Source organism: Caretta caretta, chromosome 2, assembly GCF_965140235.1.
Source record: "Caretta caretta isolate rCarCar2 chromosome 2, rCarCar1.hap1, whole genome shotgun sequence".
Lineage (NCBI taxonomy): Eukaryota > Metazoa > Chordata > Testudines > Cheloniidae > Caretta > Caretta caretta.
Window position 1 is genome coordinate 231,486,298 of NC_134207.1, and position 12,619 is coordinate 231,498,916.

The window sequence follows — 12,619 nt, forward strand, 5'->3', positions numbered from 1 at the left end:
AAGTAAGATAACCTGGGGCAAAAGGGCTGATAACGCTGTGGGGGGAGGCAAGGGAATAAGGAAAGCTTGCTTACAGATGCACGGCAATAACAATCAAAGGTGTGGGAAGGGGTGCCTTCTGGTCCTTGCACCCTCCCCTAATGTTGAGTGCAAGGGATACTGAACTCCCCCTTAGGCACCGCCACCTCATAGGACATTTGGGGGAGGAGATGCAGAACTGGGCGATGAGGGCAGCAGGTTCAGCATAGGCTGCAAAGGAACTCTAGCATCAAGCTGCCTTTCTTGAACCTTACCTAGATGCCTCAACATGTCAGATTGCTCCTTCATAATCTGCAGCATCTCTTCCTGCGTGGCTCACTCTTGTTCCCTGCATGAAGAAAAGGAGTACTTGTGACACCTTAGAGACTAACCAATTTATTTGAGCATAAGCTTTCGTGAGCTACAGCTCACTTCATCGGATGCATACTGTGGAAAGTGTAGAAGATCTTTTTATACACACAAAGCATGAAAAAATACCTCCCCCCACCCCACTCTCCTGCTGGTAATAGCTTATCTAAAGTGATCACTCTCCTTACAGTGTATATGATAATCAAGTTGGGCCATTTCCAGCACAAATCCAGGTTTTCTTTTTGTGAATACAGACTGACACGGCTGTTATTCTGTTCCCTGCATGCTCTCCTGACCTCCCTGTCCATCTCCAGGTTCTCGGATAGTGTAATCCTCCATACGCAGAGCTCCATCTTGTCAGTCTCGGAGGCGCACATTAACTCACTGAACATGTCCTCCTGAGGCTTATTTTTCTGTCTTCTAATCTGGGAAAGTCTCTGTCCCAGTGTGGAGGATGCGCTGATGGACAAGGTTTCAGCAGCAAGGAATGCAAAGCACAGGGGCAGCACTGATAGTTCATACATCGTTTCTGGTGCAAGGTTAATTCTTCTTTTATAAAAAAAACCACACCCCTCAATGTGCTTCACTGCAAGCCACAATGTAATCATAGCTGCTGGCTACTGCAAGAGTTGGTTTGCTGCTCCAGACATGGTCGAGAGGTCTTGTGCTGCCGCTTTTGTGAAGACATCCTTGGGATCACAGGTTGGAACTTGAGAAAAGTCCCCTTTCCCCTAGCAACCTGGATGGTGCTTGAGGACAGGCATCAGTGTAAAGCCTTCCAAATAGTTTGTTTTTTACAAAAGCAGCACTGGGTTGGGGAAAAAGACAAACTGAAAGCCCCCCCCCCTTTTTTTTTTCAATGTTGCTTGCAATACACGGTGATCCCTTCGAACCACAACCATGCATGTTTGGGAAAGCACAGTTGTGTGACCCCAATTTCACCAAACAGAGGGCGGATTACTTGTTGAATTATTTGCAGTTTAATGGCTAGCATTGAAAACTTCCCCGTTTCCCCTAGGTGATCCTATGCGATATCACTCTCCTATGGGTAACAGAGGCGGCAAGGGGGCAGATGCTGCAAGTGTCTGGGTACAGATCTGGTCCTTATGATGCAATGCTGTGTGCTGCAATGATCCCAGCAGAATTAATACTGGAGTGGCGCAGGAAAATGTCCTACCGGGGTGGACAAAGTAAGGCAGCCCTTCCCAGAACCTTTCTGCAAAGGATTGCAGAGTACCTCCATGAAAGCTTCCTAGAAATCTCCATGGAGGATTCCCAAGACATCACCGTGCACATAAACAGTCTTTTTTTGAGAGCACCCTCTGCGTAGCTGGAGTGGCCACCGCTACCCACTATGCCTACTTTTTTATTTATATTAAACATAAAAAATAATAGCATGTAACCATGTCCAGTTTGATTGGAAATATGCGTAAAGATTTACAAATATGAGTAACTTTAGGCATTGTGTCCCATTGCCTTCAGTTGGACTACTCACTGTGCATAAACTTAAGTGCCTAAGTCTTTGCGGAATTGGAGACTAACTGACTGACTTAAGCTCACACAGGAAGTTTGTGGCAGAGTCAGGAAGTCCTGCCTCCAAAACATGTGCTTTCAATGCAAAAGAATAAATGGACACAAATCTGACATCAGGAATCATAACATTCAAAAACCGGTAGGAGAACACTTCAACCTCTCTGGCCACTCAGTAAAAGACTTAAGGGTGGCAATTTTGCAACAGAAAAGCTTCAAAAACAGAGTCCAATGAGAAACTGCTGAGCTTGAATTAATATGCAAACTAGATACCATTAACTTGGGTTTTAATAGAGACTGGGAGTGGCTGGGTCATTACACATATTGAATCTATTTTCCCATGTTAAGTATTGTCACACCTTCTTGTCAACTGTCTAAATGGGCCGTCTTGATTATCACTACAAACGTTTTTTTCTCCTGCTGATAATAGCTCATCTTAATTAGCCTCTTACAGTTTGTATGGCAACTTCCACCTTCTCTGTATGTATGTGTATGTATGTGTATATATGTATATAATCTTCTTACTATATGTTCCATTCTATGCATCCAATGAAGTGGGCTGTAGCCCACGAAAGCTTATACTTTAATAAATTTGTTAGTCTCTAAGGTGCCACAAGTACTCCCGTTCTTTTTGCCGATACAGACTAACACGGCTGCTACTCTGAAAACTGCAGAACTTGTATCCTCTAGAAGTAAAACTGGGACAAAGGGGTTGAAGCCTTTTCCCTTCTGAAAATTAAAAGAACTGAGCAGTAACTGATTATGTTGTGTGCAGATGTGATAGGCTGAACCCCAAAAGAGTGCTTTTTCTTGCAGGTTAATTTTGTTTTCCCTGATATCAGTCTGAGAGACTGAGCCACCAGCTCATCAAAGGCAATACTTTTAAAAAGGTTTTTCATAAATATTTGAAATGATTCATAGCTTATACCTACCCCAGAGAAGAGCCCTGGTGAGGAAAGAACAATAACAGGCTAAAAGAACATTTTATTTTTGGAGTGATTTTACTTTATTATATGGTCTACAAAGCAGGTGGAAAGAAGGCAGTAAAAGATAACTTAATTCTTAACCTTCCACTAGGTTTATATGTGAAGGCCTGTCCTCACCCACATGCACTGAAGTATCTTCAAATGTTCAATAACATTTACAAAAAACTCTCCTGCAGGCATAGTGAAAAGTGGTCCCTTAGTCATCATGGGGGGAAACAAGTATTTGTTCCATATTACTCACTAAAATGAAAGTAGCAGGAGGAATTCGGTGCAGTCACCACAGCCGTGTGTGTGAATGCACTTGTAGAGATATGTCAAAATAATGAATATTTTATTTTTATAACTGGAGCTCAGAAGGAAATAGTTAAGGGAAAAGATATAGTTTTCTCTGCCAACTGTAAGGATAGCAGCTGAAATGCACTGTAAGAAAAAGGAAGACATCCCACAACTCTTGCCCATGTCCATCTCAAAAAGATACTAATGGAACAAAGGAAGCTGGACACTCACAGCCATGTCCCAATATCCCTATCTATTTCATATTTATATGCTTCAACAATATGTGCTTTAAGCAACAGTAGTTTTGCTCTCCATCCAGTCCTAATCACTAAAATATATCCCAAAGATCTCCAGGTGGGCAGATGCTGGAAGAATGTGTAGAATGTTCTAAAGGGGAGATTGGGGAAATGAGCAAAAGAAAAGGAATGTGCTAGAGAGGGAGGAGGAGGATTAATCCATGCAAAAGCAATACAAGTTTCAGACAAACAAACTGTACAGAGAACATTCTAAGGCCCCCTCTGCAATATCCTTTTTAAGATGGGGTGGCCAGTTCTGCACACCATATTCCAGATAGAAGCTGCACCATTGATTTATATAATGGAATTATAATATTTTCTTTAATGTTCTCCGTCCTGTTTCTTCTGCTCATTCCTTGAACCTTCTTATGAAATGTGTAAAAGTTCTGTTTGTTTATTTAAACTGGCCTCTGAACTGTCTAGTTGTGGTTGTGACCAGAAGCAGAATAATCATGAGAGTTTTCATAAAATTATCAAATCAAAGGGGTTTAGATAGTTTGCATAAGGTGAGCAAAAGCATAACTGGTCCTCTTGTTGTCATTTGTAGCACACAGTTCAAAGACAGAGTGGGAATGGAGACCAGGGCTCAAGCACATTGCTGTTGCTTGGTGGGGAAGTTCTCAGTGCCACTGTCCATACTTCACTTGTTCTGTGAATAGAAAATAACCTCAGTTTTCAGTACAGTTGATCTGGCAATTTTGACAAGCCCTAGATTCAGTTACAAGTAAACAGACTAAATGTAATGGTAACATGTTACTATGCTTAGTTAAAATTATAATAATTAATAATAAATAAATAGTTAATAAACCAACAGCCTCAAACACATAAGGACCCCATCCTCCTCTCATTAATATCTGTGGGAGATTTGCCCCATCATACCTTTGATTTCAATGAGAGCCCACAATATTTAGTGGAAACATCTCACTAAATACAAGCTAAGTTCAGCAAAAATGGCAGCAATTTGCATAGCAATTAATTATACTGCTACCAAGTTATCTCCTGATTAATTAAGCAATTAACTTGTTTAATCACTGAAAATGTGTCTCTTTCTCCCATTTCTCCCTTGGAGTCCAGGCTGGAAGAATAATGTAAAGATTACAAATAAAAACACGCAGTCATGTTTCCTCACGGACAGGGCAGATGGGAAGTTCTGGTTGTGGTATGAAAAGATCAAGGGGGAAAAAAGTTCAGATAACTCATAGGGAGATAAACTTTTTCATTGTAACTTCTTATTCTACATCTGACAGGAGGAACAAGTGCTGTGGGAAACCAACACATCAACTAACAATGAGTGGGTCAGAGCAGATGTGCAGGTACCAACAAGTATGAAAAAATTAAAGGTATGAGTGAAAAAGGCAAGCACTTGTCTTCTGTAAATGCATAATTTTGTTATTGTTTTTCAAATTTCTGGGAAACTAAGATAACTTACTAAAATCATGTTTATTCTCAATGGCTCTCTGATTTTAATTGACTGGGTGCAACTTAGGCTCTGGTTATAGTTCAACAGAAAACAAACTAACAAAGCATCCTGCAGCCAGTAGCTTTAATTACAAATGTGTAAAAGATGTATCCCCATACAGTAGTCAGCTTGGCCCTGATTCTTCTCTCACTTCTTACACCGTTTAACATCAGTAATTTCTGTGGAGTTATTCCTGATGAACACCAGTGTCAGTGAGAGGAGATAGCCCCTTTGATTCTTTTGGTTCAAAGAAGAATGCAAATTTTTCCAGAATTTAGTTCTTAAAATCTTCAGTGAATTATTAGGTCTCTCTTCTAATCTTGTTTTAGTAATGTATTTGTTCTGGTATTTTATACGTAAGGTATATGCAAACTCCATCAATTAAAAAAAAAAACTTGTGGGGAAAGAGAATATTTGGCTCATTACAGTTACTGAAAGGTATCTAAACAATCAGTTTCTCTAGTCTTTAGGTGTACTAGAATCAATTAATTTCAGTGAATGAGCAAACCACAATAAGCCCTTTACATTGCATAGATTATGTGCCAAGGAAACTGTAAAGTAAGAAAGCTGAATTAAGCTGAATAAAGAACAGGGCTTACGTCCTATGAGTTATTACATAAAAAAAACAAACAAACAACCCCCCCCCCCCATTGAATTTGTACTCAAAAGTTAGGAAATGCCAGAATTAAGGTTACCTGTAGAATCATAGAATCATAGAATATCAGGGTTGGAAGGGACCTCAGGAGGTCATCTAGTCCAACCCCCTGCTCAAAAGCAGGACCAATCCCCAATTAAATCATCCCAGCCAGGGCTTTGTCAAGCCTGACCTTAAAAACTTCTAAGGAAGAAGATTCCACCACCTCCCTAGGCAACGCATTCCAGTGTTTCACCACCCTCCTAGTGAAAAAGTTTTTCCTAATATCCAACCTAAACCTCCCCCACTGCAACTTGAGATCATTACTCCTTGTTCTGTCCTCTTCCACCACTGAGAATAGTCTAGAACCATCCTCTCTGGAACCACCTCTCAGGTAGTTGAAAGCAACTATCAAATCCCCCCTCATTCTTCTCTTCTGCAGACTAAACAATCCCATTTCCCTCAGCCTCTCCTCATAAGTCATGTGTTCCAGACCCCTAATAATTTTTGTTGCCCTTTGCTGGACTCTCTCCAATTTATCCACATCCTTCTTGTAGTTTGGGGCCCAAAACTGGACACAGTACTCCAGATGAGGCCTCACCAATGTCGAATAGAGGGGGACGATCACGTCCCTCGATCTGCTCGCTATGCCCCTACTTATACATCCCAAAATGCCATTGGCCTTCTTGGCAACAAGGGCACACTGCTGACTCATATCCAGCTTCTCGTCCACTGTCACCCCTAGGTCCTTTTCCGCAGAACTGTTGCCTAGCCATTCTGTCCCTAGTCTGTAGCTGTGCATTGGGTTCTTCCATCCTAAGTGCAGGACCCTGCACTTATCCTTATTGAACCTCATCAGATTTCTTTTGGCCCAAAAGAACCTTATTTTGCCTTTCTTGTGCATATGCATTATCATAGGTGCCGATTCTATGGGTGCTCCAGCCCTGGAGCACCATAGAACAAAATTAAGGGGGCTTAGCATCCCCTGGCAGCCAAGCTCCAACCAGTGCCTCCCACCCACCGGCAGCCCCACTGAGCTGTTCTGTGGCATGCAGGAGGCGCTGGGAGGGAGGGGCAGGAGCGGGGATGGGGTGCGCTCGGGGGAGAGGGTGGGAAGAGGTGGGGCGGGGTCAGGAAGAGATGGGGTGGGGTGGGGGTTAGGAGGAGGGGTTGAGTGGGGGCAGGGCCTGGGTGGAGCGGTGTTTGAGCACCCCCTGCTAGAGAGGAAGTCAGCGCCTATGTGCATTATAATAATCTTTAATTTCATGATGACATACAATTTTTTCAGCATAGTCCTCTACCTGTGGAGTAAGTGGTAGCTCTGAGGCATGGAGGAGCTGCATCTTATCAGTGAAACAGTTGTAAAAAAAAATTAATATGGGCAATATATTTTTCTCTAGCCACACTCTTGGAAGCAGATGAACCTTTAAAAAATAATTCATTGTGAAGCAGACACCCAGCATGGGAAATTTCAGCTGTGACAGGGTCAAGCCAGATGTCTATAGGAGAGTAATAGAAGGCAGATATATTAGCCCCAGGCTAAGTAGGTCCCTTTTCCCTGGGTAATGTAACAGGGACGGTTCCAGAACAATCAGGAACCTTCTGGAGACAATTAAGATAGTCTGATTAGAACACCTGTAGCCAATCAAGAAGCTGCTAGAATCAATTACGGCAGGCTAATCAGGGCACCTGGGTTTTAAAAAGGAGCTCACTTCAGTTTGTGGTGTGCGTGTGAGGAGCTGGGAGCTGAGAGTGAGAACGCGGACTGTTGGAGGACTGAGGTGTACAAGCATTATCAGACACTGGGAGGAAGGTCCTATGGTGAGGATAAAGAAGGTGTTGGGAGGAGGCCATGGGGAAGTAGCTCAGGGAGTTGTAGCTGTCACACAGCTGTTCCAGGAGGCACTCTAGACAGCTGCATTCCACAGGGCCCTGGGCTGGAACCTGGATTAGAGGGCGGGCCCGGGTTCTCCCCAAATCCTCCCAACTCCTGGTCAGACACAGGAGGAGTCGACCTGGACTGTGAATTCAGAAAAATGGCCAAGCTGAGGGCTGCCATGATGCTCCAAGGCGAGCAAATCTGCCAATAAGTGCAAGACCCACCAAGATAGAGCAGGAACTTTGTCACACAGCCTAAACAGTTTGTTTGGCAAAGATATAAGTAGCTATAAGAGTCTTATAAAGGGCAGCTACCTGCACCATCTATAATAAATCTTTTCACATTTTGTGAAAGAAAAATCCCTGTTTTTTTTTCTGTCAGTTCATATATTTATGCAAATATTTTAACCAATAACAATTCTCACAGCTTGTGTTTGAAGGAACTATTCAGAGCAGGACTGGTCTTATCTGTCTGGATAACCTCCAGTTCTCAGACTGGGCAACAGAATCACCAGAGCTCTGCTCCCCAGAGGAGTTCACCTGTGCCAATGGCCAGTGTGTTGCCAGTGGATCAGCCTGTGATTACCAGCTGGACAGTTCTGATGGAAGTGATGAAAATCCAACAACTTGTTGTAAGTGAATTAAGTTGTTTTATAAAGAGAGGATGCCAAAAAGCACTGTGGTATAGAAGGATAACATTTGTATCATAACCAGAGAAGAACTGGATAGAAAACTGGTAATAATAGTACCTTATTTATATAGCAGCTTTCATCCAGAAGGTTTGAGCCTAGGATGATTTACAAGCTCATGTAAAATTTTTTATAACTGATCACACCATCTTTCTTTCCACTTCTTTTTACTCCTATTTATCTAGGCTCCAGCACAAGATTCAGATCCAGATAATAAATCCTAAATAGTTTGGAGGGGCAAAGAGATTTGTATGATGTTTGTGTTTCAGACTTATCCGTAATTATTTATATATCTATAAGGGATTTCTTTTAAAAATCGGGGTTTAGATTTTGCTCTAATTTCATCTAAAATTTGAATTTTTCTCTAATTTCATAGGTCTCTGACTGAATGAGAGCATGTACATGTGTGTAATGTGGCAATATAATATTTCTGTGGACCTTCGTTTGGAGGCTGCCTTTAATTAGCAACTGCTTCAGTTTAGTAGCAGTAGCTTAGTCATGACATTTTTAATTGAAGCTTACTTTGCTTAGTAGCCACAATTCCACCATGCAAGCCACAGGAAAGTAATTAAATTTAATAGACAATGCTTATATTGATGAGCCTGCCTTGGTTTAAAGCTGCATATGGAAGTAATTTTAACGGATGCTCTGGCTTCTAAATGAAGATTATATGGCATACTTATGTGTGTGTTGGCTACATTTCTGAAATTCCAAATGTTTGCATTTATTGATGCAGATGACAGATAAGATACTGATAGTTGCATATATAATGCTTCTTGCAGGTTCAAATCAGAAATTCTATGCACCTAAAAGTGTAGGCACCTAAAATTAGGTTGGAATGAGACTGTAGTCAATACAATTTTCTGTTACAATTATTTGAAAAGAATTAAAAATTATAGATGATTTTCCCCTGTACCAGCCTTGCAGTCTGAATCATTATTTTTTGTTCACTTAACCAACCATGTAAATAAGGAAAGTCATGCTGTTTATCTCCAATTTAGAACCCAAGCCAGTGCCTATAACTTTGGCATTTCCCTGTTTCAAGCCTAACTGGTTGCTTCAGGCTTAATCCTGCCTTCCTGAGGAGGAGGAACAGGGCCCAATGCAGAGTGCTCTATGCATTGTGTATTCCTCAATGCTTTAAGGATCCATTTTTAATCAGATGGACACTTAATGATAACAAGTTCATGTAAAGTAACTATATAAGAGAATAATGGTATGGATATTGTCTTGGAATCCAATAAAATGTTTTTGAGGCAAAAATTGTTTATGAAAGTGAATAAAGCCCTGCTCAGTGAAGACTGGTTATTAAGAGCATGTATTATATAAATGAAAAAGCAAAGGTAACTTGCCACAATTACATATAGTTAATGGTTTTCCTTTCATTACATTTCATATACACTGTTCATAGCTCCTTCTGATTCTTCTCTGCCCTTTTTTCTCACACACAGCAAGCAGGAGAGTTAGATGCATTATTTACTCTGGTAAAGAACCTATATTTTCTCACAAAGGAAAACCGACTCAAATATCAATGTTTCCTGATTATGGAGTAGAACGAGTGTACTTACTCAGAAACCAACAGGTTTTTCTCCCTGGAACTTGTGATGTGGGAATTCTGTCTCTTCACTCAGATGTGGAAAGCTTGAAACACAGCAGGACAGGCTTCAGAGAGGCCAGCAGGATGCCTCAGAACCTCTTGCAGGCCATGGAGCTGTGCTCTTCAGCAGTATTAGGGGGAGGAGATAGGGCACTGTGGAAGGGTTGCCACAAGGTGAGATGCATTCAAAGCCTGCTTTGGTTCATTGGCAAGAGCTCTGCCTATGTAATTGTCCTTAAGGTCTGGAGAGGATTTGTCAAGGTTCCTTCCCCACTCTGAAACTCTAGGGTACAGATGTGGGGACCTGCATGAAAGACCCCCTAAGCTTATTCTTACCAGCTTAGGTTAAAACTTCAAGGTACAAACTTTGCCTTGTCCTTGAACCCTATGCTGCCACCACCAAGCGTGTTAAACAAAGAACAGAGAAAGAGCCCGCTTGGAGACGTCTCCCCCCCCCCCAAAAAAATATCCCCCCAAGCCCTACACCCCCTTTCCTGGGGAAGGCTTGATAAAAATCCTCACCAATTTGCATAGGTGAACACAGACCCAAACCCTTGGATCTTAAGAACAATGAAAAAGCAATCAGGATCTTAAAAGAAGAATTTTAATTAAAGAAAAAGTAAAAGAATCACCTCTGTAAAATCAGGATGGTAAATACCTTACAGGGTAATCAGATTCAAAACATAGAGAATCCCTCTAGGCAAAACCTTAAGTTACAAAAAGACACAAAAACAGGAATATACATTCCATTCAGCACAGCTTATTTACCAGCCATTTAAACAAAAGGAAATCTAGCGCTTTTTTAGCTAGATTGCTTACTAACTTTTTATAGGAGTTCTGAAGAGCATTCCTGATCTGTTCCTGGCAAAAGCATCACACAGACAGACCCTTTGTTTCCCCCCTCTCCAGATTTTAAAGTATCTTGTCTCCTCATTGGTCATTTTGGTCAGGTGCCAGCGAGGTTATCTTAGCTTCTTAACCCTTTACAGGTAAAAGGACTTTGCCTCTGGCCAGGAGGGATTTTATAGCACTGTATGCAGAAAGGTGGTTACTCTTCCCTTTATATTTATGACAGGAGTCCATTCCTCCTCTTTGCCCATGTAGATTGCGCACAAAAAGCCTCAGGCAGCACCATTCAGGCATTGTGTAAGTGGGTGACAGTGATTTTACCACATGGCACAAGTGTTGCATACTGACAGGGTTCTAGTTATATTTTAGGAGGGGAAAACTAACACACTGGATTTAATTTGAGATACAGGAATTATGTGCTTCCTATTGAGCTGGGTTACATCAAGTTAAAAAATGTATCTTGTTGAGAGGCTGCTTTTCTGAAATTTGAGTGAGTAACAGTGACTCATATAGCAGGTATATGCTGCACCTTAGTGAGACAGTGCTCTGTGGGAGGGAAGGGGAAAGGGAACAAATCTTTACAAATAATATTTTTTTAAGATTAGATCATGTGAGGTATCTTTATGGTCTTGGATACCGCACGGATCGAACTTCAGTGAACATAAGAATTCCATTGTTAGGATCATTCCATTGATTGGTCTTCCCCCACTTAGGAAATCCATCCTTCTGACAGTTTCCATGCTATTTAACGCAAAAAATCTAATGCACAAAGTGTCTTTCCCCCCAACCCCAAATATGCACATTTTCAATGTAAACTAACCCCCTTCTCCCCCCAGCTTTTTATTCTCCTTCTGTCCTGTGACTGGGGAGGTGTTAATTTGCTACTTTGCCTTCAATGGTCCCTTGAAATATTTAACTACTTATGCTAAACATTCTGTTTCACCTTGTATTTATCTGTGAGGCTCTGATTACCTTTCTCAGACCTGAAGAAAAGCTCTGCGTAAGCTAAAAAGCTCATCTGTGAGCTTGTCTACACTTTCAGCTCTGCAGCTTTAGTGAAAATACTACCACGCCGATGGGAGAGCTTCTCCCTTTGGTGTGGTTAATCCATCTCCATGGGAGGCGGTAGCCAATTATACGGGAGCTCTCCTATCTATATAGCGCTGTCTAGTCTGGGGGTTAGGTTGGTATAACTACATCACTCAGGAGTGTGAATTCCCCCCCCCCCCCCCCCGAGCGATGCAGTTATACCAATGTAAGTTTGTAAGGTAAACCTGGCCTTTTTCACCAACAGAGATTGGTCCAGAAAAAATTGTTACCTCTCCCACCTTGTCTTTCATTTTCAATGTAGTCATAAAAATGACCTCATCAATATTTTGAGTGCATTAAATTTTTTACGTGAATTTTGAAACAAAATTCCTACTCAGCACATTGGTACATTTTTTAGGATCTATTCTTGGACACATTTATTCTCAGTATTTTCCTTCTGATGAAGGACTCTCATGGTACTGTGCTGGCAGTTTTCCATTCTGAATTAATACAGAGGCAGCCAGCTGTTGCCTAGTGATTTACAGGATATTTCCTGTTCTTTCAAGATTTCTTTTAATGCAACTGCTTCTTTACAGTAAGAGGGAGGACATAATGTTTTCCTTCATTGATGCTAACTTGACACAAATGATGATATAAAAATATAAATTATTACCGTATGAAATAGGTAATTTTTTATTGTACTTCTATATAACTATTAGTTCAGAGGTGCAATACAGTTCTTCATATACCTAAAATGCATTTCTTCTTCTAAACTTCTGAAAAATAAGGGCCTGATCCTGCAAACATTTGTGCATGTGAATAAAATTACTCATGTGAGTAGTCCCATTGAAATCAACCTACTCATGTGAGTAAATTACTAAGGCACATGTTTGCAGTTTCAGGTTCTACATTTTAAAAATTTCCTCTTTGCATAGGTCCTTTTCAAAACTATTGCTAAATTTCCCATTTCACGATGGGTGCCAATAAATGAATGGATCACAATTCATTC

The 12,619-nt window shown here is 41.2% G+C and overlaps 1 protein-coding gene across 1 annotated transcript in view; it reads left to right on the forward strand.

Annotated features, from left to right (window-relative positions):
- MALRD1 (MAM and LDL receptor class A domain containing 1) overlaps nucleotides 1-12,619 on the forward strand; it is a 468,338-nt gene that overhangs the window by 53,912 nt on the left and 401,807 nt on the right. The window contains exons 9-10 of the mRNA XM_075124752.1: nucleotides 4,723-4,815; nucleotides 7,874-8,078. Coding sequence (XP_074980853.1) covers nucleotides 4,723-4,815; nucleotides 7,874-8,078 — 298 coding nt within the window. The remainder of the gene's footprint in view (nucleotides 1-4,722; nucleotides 4,816-7,873; nucleotides 8,079-12,619) is intronic.